The 21,070-nt window shown below is 39.9% G+C and overlaps 1 protein-coding gene across 1 annotated transcript in view; it reads left to right on the top strand.

The window, feature by feature from the left end:
- The window catches only part of mecr (mitochondrial trans-2-enoyl-CoA reductase), a 56,591-nt gene that overhangs the window by 29,416 nt on the left and 6,105 nt on the right, over positions 1-21,070 (top strand). Inside the window, exons 4-7 of the mRNA XM_052036195.1 lie at positions 3,975-4,118; positions 4,552-4,654; positions 7,944-8,046; positions 18,919-18,992. Of these exons, the coding sequence (XP_051892155.1) occupies positions 3,975-4,118; positions 4,552-4,654; positions 7,944-8,046; positions 18,919-18,992 (424 nt within the window). The remainder of the gene's footprint in view (positions 1-3,974; positions 4,119-4,551; positions 4,655-7,943; positions 8,047-18,918; positions 18,993-21,070) is intronic.

The following is a 21,070-nucleotide window of genomic DNA, read 5'->3' on the forward strand; positions in this document are numbered from 1 at the left end:
CTTATGTTACAGAGTGTGATTAAAGGTAGAGCTCAAAAAGCTTATTCTGCTTTGTCTGTTGAGGATGCAGCTGATTATACAAAGGTATAACAAGCTGTGTTGAAGGCTTACGAATTAGTACCGGAAGCTTACAGGCAAAAATTTAGAGACTTGAAGAAGTCTGCTGATCAAACGTACATGGAATTTGCCAATGGAAAGAGAATATGTTTTGAACGATGGTGCATGGCTAAAAATGTAGTTGGGGATTATGATAAATTGACAGAATTGATTTTAGTGGAAGACTTTTAAAGGTGTGCCCCAGCTGAAATAACAACATATTTAAATGAGAAGGAAGTAGCAACTTTACAAGAAATTGCTTGGTTGGCAGATGATTATGCTTTAACCCATAAATCCAAATGGGGACAAACTAAGATCTTCCAAAAGAGTTTTGAGGATAATTGGAAGCCAGTGCTGGAGAAACCTGCTGAGTGTACTTGTCATTACTGGAAGAAACCTGGTCATGTGATAGCTAATTGTGCCCTTTTGAAGAAAAGGAAGGAGGCCGTGCCCAATGCTTGTTTTCAAGTAATTAAACCCGAAAATCAAAAAGGTTTAGGGGATGTTGTTAAAGATCAGTCCTTGCCAGAGGTAAAGGCTGAAAAGTTGGTGGAGGTGAGGAAGGAATTCTGTTCTTATGTATAAGAGGGTTTTGTTTCACTGAATGATGGGTCACCCCAGGCGCCAGTGAAAATCCTTAGAGATACTGGGGCTTGCCAATCTCTCTTGCTGGACAGTGTTTTAAATTTTGGTGAAGAAACTGACACTGGTGAGGTAAATCTAGTGCGAGGTGTTACAGGTGACACTGTCTGTCCCTTTGCACAAGGTGATTTTAAAGTCAGAGTTTGTAGAAGGACCTGTCGAGATAGGGATATGACCTAGTTTACCAGCGGAAGGAGTTTCTTTGTTATTGGGGAATGACCTTGCAGAACCGTCCTTGTGGTACAGTTAACGACCAAACCAAGGGTTGATGAGTCTGAGAATGATCTAGATGTTTACCCATCTTGTGCGGCGACTCGAGCTAAAGCTAAAGAATTAGCCAAGGCCGATAGTCCTGTGCAGCCTGATGTTCCCTGTGACAGCCCTAAACAGGAGGCAGATTATAATGACTTGTCTGAGACTTTTCTGTCTTCACTGGAGGATCAAAATCCTTGTATTGAGCCTGAATTTAAGGATTTGACTCTGTCCAGAAAATAATTTATAGTGGAACAGACTAAAGACCCTGAGAGTACTGAACTGAGAGAAAAAGCACTCTCAAGTGATGAGATGGTAGAGAAACCGAATTCAAGTTCCCTTGTGGTTCCTTTGAAGTCTATTCCTGTTTTTGGTGAACCCTTTTTGAAGATGGTTGTGGACTGTTTTACACCATTGCCAGAGGTTTGGGATGACGGAGATCATTTGCTTTTGTTTGCAGTGAGACAGTTGGTGCAGGAAACCTTAGAATTTGAATTTGTGTCTGGACATCGAGAAAAAGTAACTTTAAAATTGTCAGGAGAACAATGGGTTAATTTGCTGGACTCTTCAGAAAGTTAAAAAACCTGCAGAAAGCCTGCCAAATTGGAACATTTTGTTTTGTGAAAAAAACAGCTGTGGCCAATTCTGTTAACATTAATGTGTCTGAAAATTCAAAGGTTAAAGCTTATGGCAGTCTACAGATTGAATTAGTGAAATTCGTAAACAACATTGAATCGAAGAACCTTGAAACAAAATTGGACCAGTTCCAATTGCAACAAGGTCAACATGTGAGAGAATTAATTTTGTTTGAAAATGGATAAAATGGAGTATGAACACATGATGTTGCATGGTCACATGGAAGGCAATCAGCCATGATTTTCCAGATGTTAAATGAGAAACATGTATCTTTACTAATCTGATATTCTTTAATTGTGTAGAATGATAACTATTAACACATTACTAACTGTATGCGTGGTTAAATTTTTTGTTTGAAGAAAAAATTCTTTTTAGGTGGGAGGTGTGTTACGGACTGGGTTACTATTGATGAATGTCCCTTTAAGATAGAGCATAGTGGTGTGTGTGTGTGTGTGTGTGTGTGTGTGTTGGCGTGGTTACGACAACAGAAGATAAAGAACGTAATGACATTTTTGAAGCAGTCAGTTGGAGTCAGTCAGAGGAGAGAGAGAGACACCAGCCTGCTAGTTTCTCTATCAATGGATGAGAAACAATAACTGTGCCTGTCACTACAATCCACGTATGGATGTTTGGAGTAATCCAGTGGAGTCCACTTTGTCGTTAACCTGTGGAGGGAAACAGGTATTTGTGTGGACAGCCACATCTCGGATGCTTTTTGGGGTGGCAGATAACTTCGGAACAAAGCAGTGGAGTTCACTTTGTTGTTGACCTGTAGAAGGAAACAAGTATTTGTGTGGATTGCCACAATTCGAGAGCCTTTCGGGGTGAGGAAGATGCAGTGGAGTGGTCACTGCTGAGTAAAGACTGAGGTGTCGTTTGGGTTCCACCGTGGAACATTTGGATTTCGTAATTACTCTCTATTTTATCTCTACATCTACGTTTTGTCTTCAGTCAACGGTGGTTGTTGAAGAAGCCTTTGATCACATTTCACCTTATGGCTTGCTGAACTGAACTTTAAGAACCATTCCTGGACTTGGAGTTTGGGAATTTGCCACACACACACTACGAGTTTAGTTTTTGGGGTTAATGTTTAAGGTTTAACATTTTTACTTCTAACATTCTAACATTTTTACTTTTATTTTTCTTATTATCATAAGTAGCTATTAATAAAGCAGTTTTTAACACTGAATCATGACTCGGGGTGTTTCTTTTGTTGCTGGTTCGTAACAGAGGGAGATAAATGAGTTCAAAAGAGAAAAAAAATGCAGGAATTGTAAGATGCAATACACAGCAGTTGCTGGAAATCTGAACTAAAAAAGATTCTTGCGAATACTCAGCTAGTTAGATGCATCTGTGGAAAGAGAAAAGTTAAGATAAACTTACAGGTCGATGAATTTAGAACAGGCCAGCTCTGACAAACTGGAAATGCTGGTTATCTAAAGTTATTGAATTCCATATTGAGTCCTGGACAGATGATGGATGATGGATGGACAGAGTCCTGGATGAGATGATGTTTTTTGAGCTTGCATTGGATTAGTGTAAGGGTCAAAAGACAGAGGTCATAGCAGTAGTGAAATGAAAAATTAAAGTAGTAGGCATCTGGAAACTCAGGATGCCCCTTACAAAATGAACTGTCATAATAAACTAACTGTGGTCTAGCTATTGTTTTATGATTCCAGTAGACCTCCCATCTCTTATATTCAGTGCCTCACCCTACAAAAGGCTAGTATTGCAAATGAAAAACACTATGATGCTGGAGGAACTCAGCAGGCCAGGCAGCACCCATGGAGAAAAGCAAGAGGTCAACATTTCGGGGCAGGACCCTCCTGAAGAAGGGTCCTGCCTGAAACGTTGACTCTCTGCTTTTCTCCATGGATGCTGCCTGGCCTGCTGAGTTCCTCCAGCATCATAGTGTTTTTCATTTAGATTCCAGCATTTGCACTCCTTTGTTTCTGTAGTATCTCAAATGCTTTTTAACCATAGGATCATAAAAAAATGTACCACTCAGGTGGCCTCTTCATGTCCATACCATTTGGTAAAGAATCATGAAGAAGAACTCCAGCAGTTTTTTGTTGTGCACATAAACTATACCAGTCCAAAAATGCTAGATAGAAACTCTAGCTTAAAATATTCAAATGTTTTCAAAGCTCACTTTCAATGAGCATAAATAGTAACCAAAGAATAAATCTCTATTAGCAATGGATTACATGAATAGAATGAATATTTGTGGGAAATTTTATTTGGTGCATCAAATGTAGGTAATGTATTCTCTGTTAAATTGTTAGTTTTAATAAATAAAATTATTCACATCCTGTTTTAGAGACTTTTGAGGTTTGTTATTTTAACAGGAACGTGGAGAATGGAAGCAGTGGGCAATATGAATACTTTTATTAAAGTTCCAAATGTCATCCCTCTTCTATGTGCAGCCACTTTGAGTGTCAACCCATGTACCGCATACAGAATGCTGTACGACTTTGAATCTTTGAAGCCTGGTATGTATCCCTGTTCAGTTTTAAACTATTAGCAACTGATTACCAAAACCATTTGCTTTAAAAATAACATAAGGAAGTAATGGTGGCAATGGACGTTTTAGTGGAAGGAGTTCTGAAGGTGCAATTAATTATGGTACTGTCAAATCTTTGGTCTTTTCATATCGGATCAAGAGCTCTAGAAGCATAGTATGTTTGATATTGCTAATTTTTGACACCGATCATATTTGGCTTTTTCACAGACATCTTAAATAGCAGTAATGGACCAAATGGTGGTTATATTTGGCCTGATTCTGGCATACAGAATATATGTTACATTGCATGTTAGCAATTAAAATCTAAAATGGTTTGTTGTCAACAGATCAGATCATTGTGCGTTTTTTGAAACATTTACTGAAGCTGATATAAAGATCTGAAACATTCTGCAATTTTACAGGTGATTCTGTGATACAGAATGCTGCTAACAGTGGTGTGGGCCAAGCAGCAATTCAGATAGCCAAAGCTATGAGATTAAAGACCATCAATATTATCAGAGATAGGTAAGTATTCAGTAAATTTTGTCTACAGTGATACATATGAAAGAACTGAATTAATTGAATTAAATATGAAGTATAATCAGAAGGAACGGTCAATTTACTCTCACCAAGCTAGCCCAAAACATTTCTCTACTTTGAATTTTGATTTATGTATTGGCCATTCCTAGCTCAGTCATTTTGCAGGAATCCCTGCATTAGAGACTGCCTCTACTAACTCCTACCTCCAAAGTCCGTTCATGTATTTATGCCTCTGCATGTGAAGGACATTTTGACATTATCCCTTTTTTTTAATATCATCCTTGCATGTCAAGTAGAATCAGGTATAATTTTCAGTTTTGGCACTCACTGTGGAATGCATCACCTCACACTTGTCTGGATTAAATTCCATCTGCCATTTCTCCACCCAGCTTTCCATACAATATATATCCTGCTGTATCCTTTGACAACCTTCCTCACTATCAACAACTCCACCGATTTTCGTGTCATCTGTAAACTTACTAATCAACCTGCCTACATTTGTGTCTAAGTCATTCATATATATCACAAACAGCAGATGTCCCCGCACTAATCCTTGTGGAACACCACTGGTCAAAGACCTCCAGTCAGAAAAACACCCTTTTTACCATCACCCTCTGTCTTTTATGACCATGCCAATTTTGCATCCAATTTACCAACTCACCGTGGATCCCATTTGATTTAATCTTTTGGATCAGCCTACCAGGAAGGACCTTGTCGATGTAGACAACATTCACTGCCCTACTCCCATCAATCATCTTTGTCACTTCCTGAAAAAAATCATATTGAACAAAGCCATGCAGACTATTCCTAATAAGTCCATGCTTTTTCAAATGTGAATAAATCCTGTCCCTAAGAATCTCCTCCCATAATTTCTCTACCACTGATGTAAGGCTGACCGGCCTATAATTTCCTGGTTTGTCCCTGCTGTCTTGCTTACACAAAGGAACAGCATTAACTATTTTCCAGTATCCTGCACTTTGCCAGTGGCTAAATATTTCTGTCAAGGCCCAGGCAATCTTCTCCCTTGCTATCCTGGGATAAATCCCATCAGCCCTTAGGGATTTATCCACATTTACTGTTCTTCCACAGAGCCAACACCACCACCTCCTTGATATCAACCTGCCCGAGAATATTAGCATACTCTCCCTGATCTTACTATCCTCCATGTCCTCCTTGATGAATACTGATGTGAAGTACACATTAAGGACCTCACCTTTTTCCTCTGGCTCCACACATATATTCCCTCCCTTGTACTTTAGTGTAATTACCCTTTCCCTAGCTACCCTCTTACTCCAAGTATGTACAAAATGCCTTGGGGTTCTCCATAATTCTACTTGACAAGGACATTTCAGCTCCCCTTTTAGCCTTCCTAATTTCTTGTTTAATTTCTTGTTTTCTTGTTTCCTGCTTTTATATTCTTCAAGGCTTCGTCTGATTTCAGCTTCCTAAACCTTACAAATGTTTTTTTTTCTTTCTGATTAAACCTAAAGTATCTCTTGTCATCCAAGTTTCCTGAACCTTGCCATCCTTATCTTTCATCGTCACAGGAAGATGCTGGTCCTGAACTCTATAATCAACATTTCTTTAAAAGACTTCGCATGTCAGATGTGGATTTACCCTCAAACAGCCACTCCCAATTTACTTTTCTTCAGTTCCTGCCTTCTACTGTTATAATTAGCCTCCCCCCAATTTAGCACTTTCATCAGAGAACCAATCTTGTCTTTATCTATGACTATCTTAAAATTAGGGAATTATGGTCACAGTTCCCAAAATGCTCCCCCACAAATTTCCTCATCCAGATTGGAAATGAGTACAGAAGACTGACTTCTGTATTAAAATGATACCTGTGCTTGCTTCAAGTTTGATCAGTTTATTGGTAGCCCAAATGACCATGCTGCTCCCTGCCTGATGTATCACCTATTTGGTCCATTAAATAAGTGGAACAATATCAAAATAACAGCCTTAATTATCTTCTGATGGAAGAAGAGTGGGAAATGAGCAAAGTACCGGGTGACCTCAGGAAAGGAGAGTGAAAAAATGCCAGCAGGACAATAGGTATATCAGTGGTCAGTGGACAAAGCAAAGGTTACAAGTCTGCCACAAGGTATTTTGTGGATTCTGGGCCATGATGATATGTGAGCCCAATATTGTGGCTTGCTGTACTCTGCATGATACATCGATTAAGAGATCAAATATAAAGGGACAGTACACTGTTAATGGCATGACCCTTAAACAGTGATGATGTACAGAGGGATTTTGGGGTCCATGCCCTTGAATGTGGCTGCACAGGTTGATAGGGTGGTAAGGAAGGTGTATAGTATGCTTGCCTTTATTAGTTGTGGCATTGAGTTCAAGAGTTGGGAAATTATGTTGCAGCTTTATAAAACTCTGGTTAGGCTGCATCTGGAGTATTGCATTCGATTCTGGTCATCTCATTATAGGAAGGATGTGAAGGGTTTGGAGAGGGTGTAGAAGAGGTTTACCAGGATGCTGCCAGGATTAGAGGACGTGCTATGAGGAGAGGTTGGACAAACTAGAGTTGTTTTCTCTTGAGCAGCAGAGGCTGAGGAGAGACCTGATAAAAGTTTATAAGATTATGAGGGACATTGATAGAATAGACAAATGGTATCTTTTTCCCAGGGTCGAAATGTCTAATACTAGAGGGCATATATTTAAGGTTAGAGGGGCTAAGTTCAAAGGAGATGTGTGGGGCAAGTTCTTTACACAGAGAGTGGTGGGTGCCTGGAATGCACTGCCAGGGGTGGTAGTGGAGGCACATACAATAGAGGTGTTTAAGAGGCTCTTAGATAGCACATGAATGTGCAAAGAATGGAGGGATTTGGACATGGTGTAGGCAGAAGTGATTAGTTTATTTAGGCATATAATTAATAGTTTAATTAGTTCGGCACAACATTCTAGGCCAAAGGGTCCATTCCTGTGCTGTACTGTTCTATGTTCAAAATACAGACTGTACAAAGAATCTGTGAAAAACTTTTTTTTAATACACAGCTAAGCTGTTTTTGAAGGATATTTTAAAAAAATAATTGTTATCTATATGTTTGGCAAGTGCATAGTCCGTAGAATAAGTATTTTTCTGAGGAGAATGATGTGTAGTGCTGTGTAGCATTGAGAAAAGAGATCAGTAAAAATAAAGAGACATATGGAATATATTTCAATGTCAGTGAGAACTACAGTAAGACACTTCTAGCCATGATCATACAAAACTGCAAACATCAGTTCATAACAATTTTTTTCATTGCTTAATGTTTTTCAGACCAGATGTACAGCAGTTGACAGACAGTCTGAAGGCAATAGGAGCTGACTATGTGGTCACAGAGGAGGCACTCAGAAAACCAGAAATGAAAGAATTATTTAAGGTAGCTATTGTTCTCCCAACATGTGAACAAAAGCTAATTATTTGAATAGTTCACACCAAGAAACCAAAACAATATTTTGTTTGTACTTAAGCAAGTGAATCTAATGGTATGGCTGCTGATTGTGTTTACTTGAAAGCTGCTTTGCTGCACTAAATTACAAGGAATAAGCAGTCACACATTTTGTTTCCTTTTATGTTGGTCATTGCAACAAATTTGAACTTGTGAGGAAGACTATGCAGGTTCCAATAGATAGGTTAACAAATGCAGAAGAAGCTGGCATGAAAAATAATGGTAGGTCTGTGAATTTGAAATGAGGACATAGTCAACCAATCTGTGGAAATCCATTATAGTTTAAGTCTCTGTTATTCAATAAGAAATCATTACTCACCAATTGTATTTAATTTCCTGGGTTCATTTAGTTCATACGGGTTTATAAATTCAGGTTTGCTACAGATATCCTCTTCTGCATTATTGCAAATCGATATGTTTTTATTTCAATCAAAGTTTATTGTAATATAGTGTGAACATGGTCAAAGAACATCAGTAAATTCAGGTACCTTGTGGTTTATCTGAGTACTTCTACAGTCTTTCCAAAGGTGAACCAAATAAACAGTCATGAAGCTTGTCCTGATGGGGGATAGTCTACCTGGAATTTCAGAATTTTGGTGTGAGCACAAGAATTGGGGATGGGCTCTACCTTAATATAAACGTTGGGAATGGGATGTTGGGGGGGGGGGGGTCACTGATTGGCTTAGTTGAATCAAAGCACTTATCTTGGCACAGTAATAGGAAATAACACTATGTAACTTTGTACATCAGTAAGGTATATTACTCGACTTAGACAGCTGTATACTAACTTTTCTTCCACAGTTTTGACTTTTGAGCCTATCCGAAGTTTTCGATTCTGATGAAAGGCCAACAATGTGAAATGTTGTCTCTATTTCTCTCTCCACAGATGCTGCTCGACCTGTGGACAGAAAACAACAATTTCTAACAATTCTATTTTTATTTCAGATTTCTACCAGCTGCAATTCTTTTGCTTTTTGATTGAAGTTTTATCATTCTGTTTTGTCTAACTTTCCTTTCAGCCTCCTTATTTCAAATAAGCCCCTCCCTTTATCCCTCTTCTCAGACAGAGATGTCTATGGTATTCTGAATAGCATAGGACAGATCTTCCGATGACCAGCATGCCCTTGGGAGCTGTTCCTTCCAGTGTGTTCTCTGGTGTATTCCTCTGAGGGGAGTTTCCCCGCCATTCTTGTTGACTGCCAACACTCCGTGCAGTGTAGATCCCTTCTGTGACTGCCTCACTCCTGAATGGCCTTGACAGTTGGTTCCAGCCCCAGGAATATTTCCATTTTTTGATCCCTGGGCACTTGAGTAATGCATTGCTAGTTTTTAAAATGCTCGCTAAGTAGGTACCATGCTCTTCATGTTCTGTCTCCTGCCCCCATCCCCAACCAGTCCCAGGACTCACTAGCATACACAAAACATTCCCCCACTTCTTGTTTCCACCTAGTTTCTAGGATGTCGCTGAAACAAAACCAAACCCCCACCTCCTTTCCCAAGGTTTAATTAAGGCAAAGTCCCAAATCCCCTGGCATTCCTTTCCTCACACTGAAACTCTGTGCAGAAAATCTGCAGCAGTGCAAAATTATATAACTTTGCTCCTCTGGCATGGTAATGGTATTGGTTTATTATTGTCACGTACTGAGGTATAGTGAAAAACTTGTCTTGCATACCGATCGTACAGGTCAATTCATTACACAGTGCAGTTACGTTGAGTTAGTACAGAGTGCATTGAGGTAGTACAGGTAAAAGCAATAACAGTACAGAGTAAAGTGTCACAGCTACAGAGAAAGTGCAGTGCAATAAGGTGCAAGGTCACAACAAGGTAGATCGTGAGATCAGAGATCAGAGTCCGTCTCATCATATAAGGGAACTATTCAATAGTCTTATCACAGTGGGATAGAAGCTGTCCTTAAGCCTGGTGGTACGTGCCCTCAGGCTCCTGTATCTTCTACCTGATGGAATAGGAGAGAAGAGAGAATGTCCTGGGTGGGTGGGGGTCTTTGATTATGTTGGCCACTTCACCAAGGCAGTAAGAGGTAAAGACAGAGTGCAAGGAGGGGAGGCTGGTTTCTGTGATGCGCTGGGCTGTGTCCACAACTCTCTGCAGTTTCTTGCAGTTCTCGGCAGAGCAGTTGCCGTACCAAGCCATGATGCATCCAGATAGGATGCTTTCTGTGGTGCATCAATAAAAGTTAGTGAGTGTCAAAGGGGACATGCCGAATTTCTTTAGCCTTCTGAGGAAGTAGAGGCACTGGTGAGCTTTCTTGGCTGTGGCATCTACGTGGTTTGACCAGGACAGGCTATTGGTGATGTTCACTCCCAGGAACTTGAAGTTATCAATCCTCTTGACCTCAGCACCATTGATGTAGACAGGTGCATGTACACCACCCCCTTTCCTGAAGTCAATGACCAATTCTTTTGTTGACATTAAGTGAAGGGTTGTTGTCATGACACTAAGCTTTCTATTTCCTTCCTGTACTCCGACTCATCGTTGTTTGAGATACGGCCTACAACGGTGAGGAATTGTGGCAGTGTATATATTGGCCCATTTGGATGAAGAGTCTTCAACCTGAAACATTAAATTTGTTTCTCTTTTTTTTATCTCCACTTTTTAATTCCTTTTGTCTGAGATATTTCCTCAAGAACATAAGACTCATGGATGTAAGAAAAATGGAGGGTTATGGGCTGCGTGGGAGGAAAGGGCTAGATTGATCGTGAGGTAGGTTTATATAGGTCAACACAACATTGTGGGCTGATGGGCCCATCCTGTGAGTACTGTTCTATGTTCTATAAGAGCAAAAGCAGGAGTAGGCTGTTTGGTTCCACATGCCTGCTGCAGCATTCAGTAAGATTGTGACTGAACATTTATCTCAGTGCCACTCTCCTGCATGATCAACATATTTCTTGACTCCCTTAAAATCTAAATATCAATCGATCTCTTTATTGAATATACTCAGGGACTGAGTGTCCACAGTCTTCTCGATTAGCAAATTCCAAGTATTCACCACCACCTGGGTGAAGACATTTCTTAACATTTCTGAATGGCTGACTGCTTATTTTGAGACTATGACTCCAGCCAAAGGGAAACATAAATTCCACATCTTAACTGGAGAGTTAAGGCCAAATCTGCTTAATCTGCTTAATCTCTCCTCATCCCCGTGATTTCCTCACCCAATAAAAATTGTACAGGTAGTTCTGCTATAATGTGATAGTTGCTTTCCTAAGAAACCTCACATCATAGTAAGTCCCGTTATTGCAGAACTGGCTGTAGTTGCCTTCAAAGCACAGGTTTTCCCAATCGCAATCACACGGCCCACATAATGCACATAGTGTTCCCTAATTCATCAATCGCGTTATAACCAATTCACGTTATGGAAATACATGTTACAGCAGAACTACCTGTAATCTAAATCTTGGAAATGTAAATTGGTCAACTGTTGGCAGACTATTGCAGGAGAGAATTCCAAATTTCTATCATCCTTGAAAAGTTTGCATTTATACAAGTTGTCAGTGCTGCTGTTTCCAGGGTCACTTTCAAGTGGTTGAAAAAATATGTCTGAATTTTTATTTTCATTTACAGTATTTCAATGGAAAGGGCAGCATTTATTGGCCATCCCAAATTACTGTTGGAAAGGTGGTCATGAGCTGCTTTCCTAAGCCACTACAGTCTTACTAGTAAAGGAACCTGAGGAAGGAGTTCCAGGGTTTAGATCCAAGGATGATGAAGGACTCGGTGGTGTGCAACCTGGAGTATAATCTGCAGGTGGTGGTAATACCATACAGCTGCTGACTTCATCCCTTCTGGTGATTGAGGTGCATTTTATAGATGGTACCCATTGCAGTCAATGTTTGCTGGTTGTGGAGGGAATGAATGTTTAAGGTGATTGACGGGACACCACCTTAAACACTCATTTTCTCCACAATCTGATTGCTTCTTGAGTTGGTACTGCACTCGAGGCAAGTAGAGGGTATTCCATTGTGCTCCTGACTTGTGCCTTGTAGATGGTGAAATGGCCTAGGGGTGTCAGGAGTGAGTCACTTGCAGCAGGATTCCCACACTCTGACTTGCTCTTGTATCCACAGTATTCATGTGCCTGATCCAGTTGAGTTCCTGAACAGTTTTGATCCCCAGGATACACCTAGTGGGAGGCTCAATGATGGTAATACTATTCAATGTCAAGGGTAGCTGGTTAGACTCTTATCAAAGTGATCATTATGGTCAGTGCCAGGTGGCTTTGAGGGGTCTAGCTCACATAAACTAATATTTATTCAAAATTAAAGTTCTATTAACAAAATGTGTGTTTGAAAAGGAGCAGAAGGGACTAATTTTAATGTTTAAGACTTCATTTTACAGTCTTTAATTGATTTAAAAACCAAAAAAGTGTCCCCGAAGGCCTGAAAATGTAAGAAGTACTAGAAGCAGCCAGCAGGTCAAGCAGCATCATTGAGAGAGGCAGAGTCGATGTTGCAGGTCAAGGAACCTTCATCAGAACAGGAAAAGTGTGAAGACAAATGTATTTTAAATTATGGCATATGGAGGGCATAGACAGAATAACTGTGAAAGAATTAAAACCAGAAGTTGTACTGGTAACAATTAGAAACCAACAGAAGGGAAAAATATGAAACAAATTGAAACAAAGGTATAGGCACATCTGTGGGGGGAGAGAGAGAATAAAGGAAGGCATGGTTAACTGAAGAGGAGTCTCAAGAGCTGCAGCATAACCAGATGGAAGATGAGGTGCTGTTCCTTGAGCACATATTGGAGCAATGTAGGAAGCTGAAGATGGAGACATCAGAAAGGGAGGGGAGAGGGAAGTAAAGTGAGAGGAAACTCAAATGTTCGGGTCACCTTTGTGGACTTAATGTGTCAGATTGAAAACGTCAGGGAGGTAGGGACATGTTACTTGACCCTCTGTCCTACTGACAGCATATGTTGACAATGCACTATGATGCGATGCAATGCTAAATTAGCTGCAAACATCCTCATTGAGCTGTAGCTGCAGAGATTACATTAGATAGTTTCCATTCCACTGGGAATGTTTTAATCTACAATCCAAATCAGCTAAATTCAAAAAAGCAGAATTTTGGCTAACTTTTAATTGGAAATTGCTTTAAATTACCGGCAACTGAGCTAACCTAAAGATAGAGATCCCCATAAATGCATGAATTCTTTAGTTGAGGAACAATTTATACCACTGTGTATTCACAGCAAAGAAGGCATTGTCATGCTGGGTAAATATTTCAAATTAAATAATATATAATGTCATAAGGCAAAAATGTTCTGCAATGTGATTTCTTCTTCCCTTCATCTTTCCTGAAAGATTCTGACTCAGTCTGGTAGGTTTCACAGTTGCCCACAACCTTTTAAATAATTTCTTTTTTTTTCAATACATCAGCCACTAAGGGTGAGCAGCCAGCACTTTGCATCTGTGGTAATGTTTGGAGGAGAATGGCTGTGCTCTCCCATATCGCTTTCCATGGCAGCAACAATTCAGATATTTCTCCTCAAACAAAGAAAAGCAGCAGTTTAGAAGACCAAAAAATTGTCCTACCAGACAATATAATTATCCCCAATTCATAAGAAAACAATTTTTCCAAAAAAAACTTTGTTCATATGCTATATTGTTGTACAACATGTAACACTTCATTGTATTCATTCACTGCATTAGTTTACAGAATTTGCATTGTGTCATTGTGGAATGTCTTTTTCATTTCCACGTTATTATGCAAAGCCCAATCCCTCAGTGTCCTCTGGTGGGAGGATCCTGTACTGTGGCCTTTTCCCACAGTGCCTGTGGCAGTCACACCCAGCTTCGGTGAGTTTTTCAACGTTCAGTCCTGCATCTTGCCAGTTTACAAGGATTTGATTACTGAGAATTTCTTGCACAGCAGACCAACAAGTTTCAGGCAGAACAAAGCATGTCATTTCCCAAATGTGTATCCTTTGGAACAGCCTGTAGACCAGAGTCCTATTTTATACAACTGCTCAGGACAAGCCTTGATAAAGACCTCTGCATCTTTTTCCATGTTTTCTTGGTAAGCACACATTCCAACAGGAGATGGATATCTCATCCATACCACAGCTATCTCACGGCAGTGTGCAGTGGGATTAACACTCCAGCTGTGCGTGAAGGATCTGCGGGGAAGGCTTTTCTCACTACAGCCAAGCAAGTACTTGATGCTTGTTTGAAAATTCTAATGATGAGGCCTTCTGCCAATTAACTTTGACAGTCTGCTTGAGGAACTGTAGGAGAGGATTCACCATCTTCCTTTTCCACAGCCTCAAGTACATTTCATGCAGGATCCTGCCATATTGACTTGTAGTCAAAGGTATTTTGTTTTTGCACAAAGCAAGATGAAGAATTTGAGTACTAAAGACAGAAAATGCAGGAAATACTCAACAGGTCAGGTATCATCTGTAAAAAGAGAAGTACATTGAAGGCCTTAGTCAAAACTGGGAAAGAGAAATAAAAGTTGGTTTTAATTCCAGAGAAGGTAGTGAGAAGGATGGGTAGGACAAAAGGAATATCTGTTTTAGGATGAAGCCAGGATTTCCGTTAGCTTCAGCAGGATTCCACCACTAGTCACATCTTCCCTTCCACTCCCCTTTCTGCATTGTAAAGGGACTGTACTGTTCGCAACTCCATGGTCCGCCCTTCCATCTCCACTGACCACTCCCTGTTTTAAGGCGAATTCCCATGCAACTACAAGAGATGAAACTTCTGTCCTTTCAGACAACCAACCAATCTTTCAAGGTGAAGCGCCAGTTCACTGGCATTTTTTTCAATTCAATGTCCTGCATTTGGTGTTCACAATTAGTCTCCTTTACAATGGGGAAACCAAATGCAGCTTTGGTGATTGTGCAGCAAAGCACCTGCATTCAGACTGCAGGAGCAATCCTGGGCTTCCTGTTGCCTGCCAATTTAATTCTGCATCTCACTCTGCCCTTCTTGTCTGTGGCATCCTGCACTAACAAGGCCACTTCTAGCTCCATCAGAACTAGCCCGTTCTGCTGTAAGTTATCCATCTGTGTTATTGGCTCTGCTTTTTTCTCTCCATGAGTGCAGCCTGATATGCACTCATGGAGGGAAAAAAGCAGAGCCAATATTGGCTATGTCCCACAGCCCTGCTGTTGGCAACAGATTACACTTTTTAGCCTGTATTATCACCCTGCTCCCATTAACCTATTTGATAAACAGATGCCTTCAACTTAACTGCATGGTAGCTCTGTCCTCACCCTATCACAGATATTCCCTTTGTCCTATCCATCCCGGCTGCCGTCTCTGCAGCTTAAAGCTTACCAAGTTTTTTATTATCACTCCCAATTCTGAAGAAGGGTCTTCAACTCAAAATGTTAACTTTGTTTCTCTTTCTACATCTGCTGCACGATCTGCTGAGTGCTTCCAGAATTGTCTGATAGTATTTTAGATTTACAACATCTGCATTTTTAGAATATTTTAATGGTATTTAAGTGACAGTAAACTGGAAGCTCAGAGTCAACTTTGTGGATTGAATGGAGGTGTTTTGCAAAGCACTCACATTTACTGATTTCAACAATTTCAGATAACCTGCTTTCCAGTTTATATCCGAACAGTCTGTTTCTGCTGCAACATTATTGATCTAATAGTAATAGTATTTCTCTTTCCATAGACACTGTCCAAACTGCTAGATATCTCTGGCATTCTGCTTTTGGTTTTGGGTTTCAGCAACAGCTCTGGCTTGCATTTCAAGGTGTCCTTTTGTCATTTTACACTTTCTTGAACTGCCTTCATTAATCTATTAACTGACAGGTGTCTAAACCCTAGCTTCACCCTTTTGGAGATGTTCCCTTTGTCATACCTACTTCGCCCTCAGCCTCTCCACAGTCTAAAACTAACTTGTGTTCTCATCTTCCCAGTTCTGATGAAAGGACTTTGACCTGAAATGTTACCTGTTTCTCTTCCCACAAATGCTGCTTGTACTGCTGAGTTTATCCACCATTATCTGGGTCTATTGAATATTTCATGTTCAAATTTTCTTTTATGTGAAAATTTGTGGCATTGCTTCGACCTGCTATCCATTCAATAGAAATCTTGGGGAAGAAGCATTTAAATAAGTGGCTGTTGCTAAATAACATTATGAGCTCGTAGAAGGGCAAGATGCTACAGTTCATATCTCACGTGGTGAAATTATTCCAGCATTCAAGATTACTGAAATGTACAACTATTCTAATTATTGTATTGTCTAGAAAAAAGAAAAATGAGACAAAATGATAGATGTATTTAACAATTATGAAAAGATAGAATTATATAGAATATAGGTCAAAGGGCCTGTTTCCATGCTGCTTCCCTCTATGACATAGCCTGGCCAGTGTCCTGGTGAATTGAATAACTTGGGCTGTAGATAAGGTCTCAAACTAAGTAGTAAGAAGGAGGATTCAGGTGAAAGGAAATTTAGAAAGTTAAAGAGAAAGAATAGGGTAATGGTCCAGGAAGTAGGAAATGATAACATGAGTTTGAAAATCAATCATTGAAGAGGAAAGGTAAGCAATTTGGGCTGGTACTACTTGGAGTTTAATTGGTCTACTCAAGGCATACACAATTGAGGGATGTTGACAAGGTAGCTCTGGAGGAATTCAGAACTAGGAGGAATAATTACCAAATTTGTCAGAGGAAGTGGGTGAGTCAGGTACAATTGTATCATTTGAGAAGCACTTGGATAGGTACATGGAGGGTGGGGCTTGGGAGGGATATGGGCCAAACACAGGAAATTGGGACTAGATGGGTGGGCACTGTGGTCGGCATGGACTGGTTGGGCTGAAGGACCTCTATCCATGCTGTATTGCTCTATAACTCTGTTTTCACTGGATTTGTGATATGGGAAGAGATTAAAACTAGTGTTATGAGTCAGGTTGCTATTTGGTGAATGTCCCTTTAAGACACTTGGACAGTAGAGTAGTAGTGTGTGTGTGGTGTCATCAAGACAGCAAGATAATAACAACATGCTGGCTGTTTTGCTAAGTGAGTCAGAGAAGAGAGAGAGAGACACTGACTGCTGGTCTCTGTATCGATGGATGAAGAACAATAGCTGTGTCTGTCACTACAATCCATGTATGGATTTTTGGAGCAATCAAGTGGAGTCCACTTTGTCGTTAACCTGTAGTGGGAAACAGGTATTTCTTTGGGCGGCCACGTATCGAATGCCTTTGGGGTGGCAGATACTTTGGAACAAAGCAATGGAGATCATTGGAGATTGAGATGTCGTATGGGTCCCATCATGGAACATGTGGATTTTGTAAATTCTCTCTACATTCTCTCTACATTTTCTCTTCAGTCAACAGTGGTTTTGCAAAAGCTTTTGCTCACGTTTCACCTGATGACTTGCTGAACTGAACTTTGAGGATTATTCCTAGATGGAGTTTGGGAATTTGCCACACACACACACTTTGAGTTTAGTTTTGGGGATTATGTTTGATGTCTAATGTTTTTACTGTTCTTATTATTACAAGTAGTTATTAATAAAATAGTTTTTAACACTTATACATGACTTGGTGTGTCTCTATTGTTGCAGGTACGTAACACTAGGGACCACATATATCTACAGTAAATCCATTGTGGAATTTGCAAGAAACTTTTCAGCGATAAGAGTGAGGAACTTGCTACCACGTGGAATAGAACATAGAACATTACAGCACAGTACATGCCCTTTGCCCCACGATGTTCTGCCGACCTTTTAGCCTACTCTAAGATCAATCTAACCATTCTCTCCCACATACCCCTCCCATGTTTTCTATCATCCATGTGCCTGTCTAGTTGGAATAGTTGGAGCGATAGACAAAGTTGGATTTAAATGGAAGCTAGATAAATATAATGTGATAGAAAAAAGATTGGTATTGGTTTATTATTGACACTTGTACTGAGGTACAGTGAAAAACTTGTCTTGCATACTGTTTGTACAGATCAATTCATTACACAGTGCATTGAGGTAGTACAGGGTAAAAGCAATAACAGAATACAGAGTAAAGTGTCACAGCTACAGGGAAGTGCATTGCAGGTAGACAATAAGGTGCAAAGTCAATACAAGGTAGATTGTGAGGTCAAGAGTCCATCTCATTGTTTCAGGGAGCCGTTCAATAGTCTTATCACAGTGGGATACAAGCTGTCATTGAGCCTAGTGGTATGTGCCCTCAGGCACATGTTGGTATAGCAGGGTAGGTCAGGAGGGAAGGGGCTTACATGGAGCATTAACTTGTCTGATCAAAAGTTGTATGCTGTATAATTCTTTGCATTGCAAGGATGAAGATTAAACACAAATTTTAAAGATCATTCAAAGATTTTGTAGATGACATGTTCTAAAAAGAGTTATTTTTGATTAATGTATTTGCCCAATTTTCATTGTGGAAATGTGCAATTTCAGCATTAACTCTCCCATATGCTAAGAAACTAATAAATTTAGACTATATTATTTTCATTGACCTGAGCAATTGAAAAGACTTATTTCTTGTGTTTAATAAAATTATTGGTAATGGGTTCATCGGAAAATGTGTGTATAATAAAATACTTCCTTTAATGAATGTGCAATACATCAAACCTAATTCCATCTTGTATAACTGTGTTCTTGTCTGTATAATTTTCAGTTATGGACAGTGCGCGAGGTATTCAAGTTTGTGTGGAAACATTTGTGGTTTAATGAGGCAACCGCCTGGTGTCTAGACTTTTATTCATTTATTCAATAAATTCAGTTGAATTTCTGTGCAGGTAATGTATTTCCTCATTTCTCCAAATAAAAATGTAATCTTTTTGATGCTGTTCCTATAAACAGAAAGTTCCAAGACCTCGTCTAGCTTTGAATGGTGTAGGAGGCAAAAGTGCTACAGAGATGCTACGGCATTTAGAGTAAGTATCAAGGTTGCAACAAACTGAATTGCAGATTTCAATGTAAGGTATGGATGGTGTAATGAAAGGGGACCACCTGAAGTCCATGTGCCTTTAATAGGGCTTGCAAGCAATCCTAAAAGATGTAAATGTGACCCTAGCAACAAGATAGTCCTTTGAATTAAAAATTTTACGTCCAGACACACACTGATGCATGTTCAACCTTGCATCGCATGTGACTTGTATGGTGTTGTCTTAACACACATTCATGTGCAATTAGCTGTTTGGTCCAGGTCAAATGATTTAAGCTATACTAGACCTGGAATAAAGCTGAGGGGCAAAATACAAAAGCATGCTCAGCTCAGTACAAATGAATACCTCACGTGGACTCGGCGCTGAGTCCAGCTGCAGAATGGCAGGTCAGATGTACCAGCAACTGACCTCCAGTATGCTTGTGCATTGAAAATTGCAGTGTGCAGATGCAAAAGTCAGGATTGAGCCAACCCACGCACTGCTGTTAGACATCATTATGACTCATCGTGTGCAAGGAAAATTTCTGTAGGGAACTTCAAAGCAAAGAGCCAAAATCTTGTCTGAAGTTCACTTTAATCTGGGGCAGAATATGCTTGTGGATTTGCTACATTGAAATTGTTCTGCAGTGTTTGTGCTAATGAATCATAGAAGGATTGTTATTTTTGAAAATTATATCATCATAAATCAGAACATAGAACAGTACAGCACAGGAACAGGCCCTCAAGCCCACGATGTTGTGCTGAACTAATTAAGCTAGTAATTAAATGCCTAACTAAACTAATCCCTTTTGCCTACACAATGTCCACACCCCTCCATTCTCTGCACATTCATGTGCCTGTCAAGAGCCTCTTAAATGCCCCTATCATATTTGCCTCTGCTACCACCCCTGGCAGTGCATTCCAGGCACCCACCACTCTGCGTTTTTAAAAAAAAAACTTGCCTTGCACATTTCCTTTGAATTTACCCCCCTCACCTTAAATGCATGTCCCCTAGTATTAGACATTTCAACCCTGGGAAAAAAGATTCCAGCTGTCTACTCTGTCTATGCCTCTCATAATCTTATAAACTTCCATCAGGTCTCTTCTCAACCTCCACTACAATGGAAAAAACAGCTCAATTTTGTCTTACCTCTCCTCATAGCACATGTCCTCTAATCCAGGCAGCATCCTGGGAAGTCTCTTCTGCACCCTCTCCAAACCCTCCACATCCTTCCCATAATGAGGCAACCAGTTTTGAATGCAATACTCCAGATGCAGCCTAACCAGAGTTTTATAAAGCTGCGACATAACTTCCCGACTCTTGAACTCAATACCTCAATTAATAAAGGCAAGCATGCCATACACCGCCTTTACCACCCTATCAACCTGTACAGCCACTTTCAGGGAGCTATGGACTTCGAGCCCAAGATCCCTCTGTACATCAATGCTGTTGAGGGTCCTCCCATTAACTGTATACCTTCCCCTACATTCGACCTCACGAAGTTTGGTAAACGGGGAGAGTTGGAGAAAAAGGGGTGAGAGAACCTTGGTGGATCAGAGAGAGAAAGGGACTCGGGTTGAGGGTTACCTGAAATTGGAAAATTTAGTGTTCATTCCATTGGCTGATAGAATAAGGTGTACAACTATTCTAATTGTTTTAATAAAGAACACAATATGAAATACAATCAAAGGTGCTTTCATACTAGATCACGGTGACGTGCATGAACAATCTCAGGGAACTCTGGCTTTAAGTTTCCCTTTGGAGATTTCACGCTTTAATACTTTTCCCAAATGGAGTTATGAATTTTTTTCCAATGTTACATGTCAAGGCATCACAATGGTGGTGACTAACGTATTTGTGAATTGAACACAATTGAAGCAGATGATGTTGCCTAAAATTGCTTATATTTGTGTGAATGTGAGTGTTTTTCCTGCAACACCATGAATGATGCCCAAGAGTTAAAATATAGGGGATAATGCTTGGCTGAATAGAGAACACAAAACAAAAATTGATACTGATGGTAACATATTTGGGATTTGACAAATAACTGCAAGCTTTGTAAATGCTAATAAATCCTAATATTCTGT

Source organism: Pristis pectinata, chromosome 22, assembly GCF_009764475.1.
Source record: "Pristis pectinata isolate sPriPec2 chromosome 22, sPriPec2.1.pri, whole genome shotgun sequence".
NCBI classification, from domain to species: Eukaryota; Metazoa; Chordata; class Chondrichthyes; order Rhinopristiformes; family Pristidae; genus Pristis; species Pristis pectinata.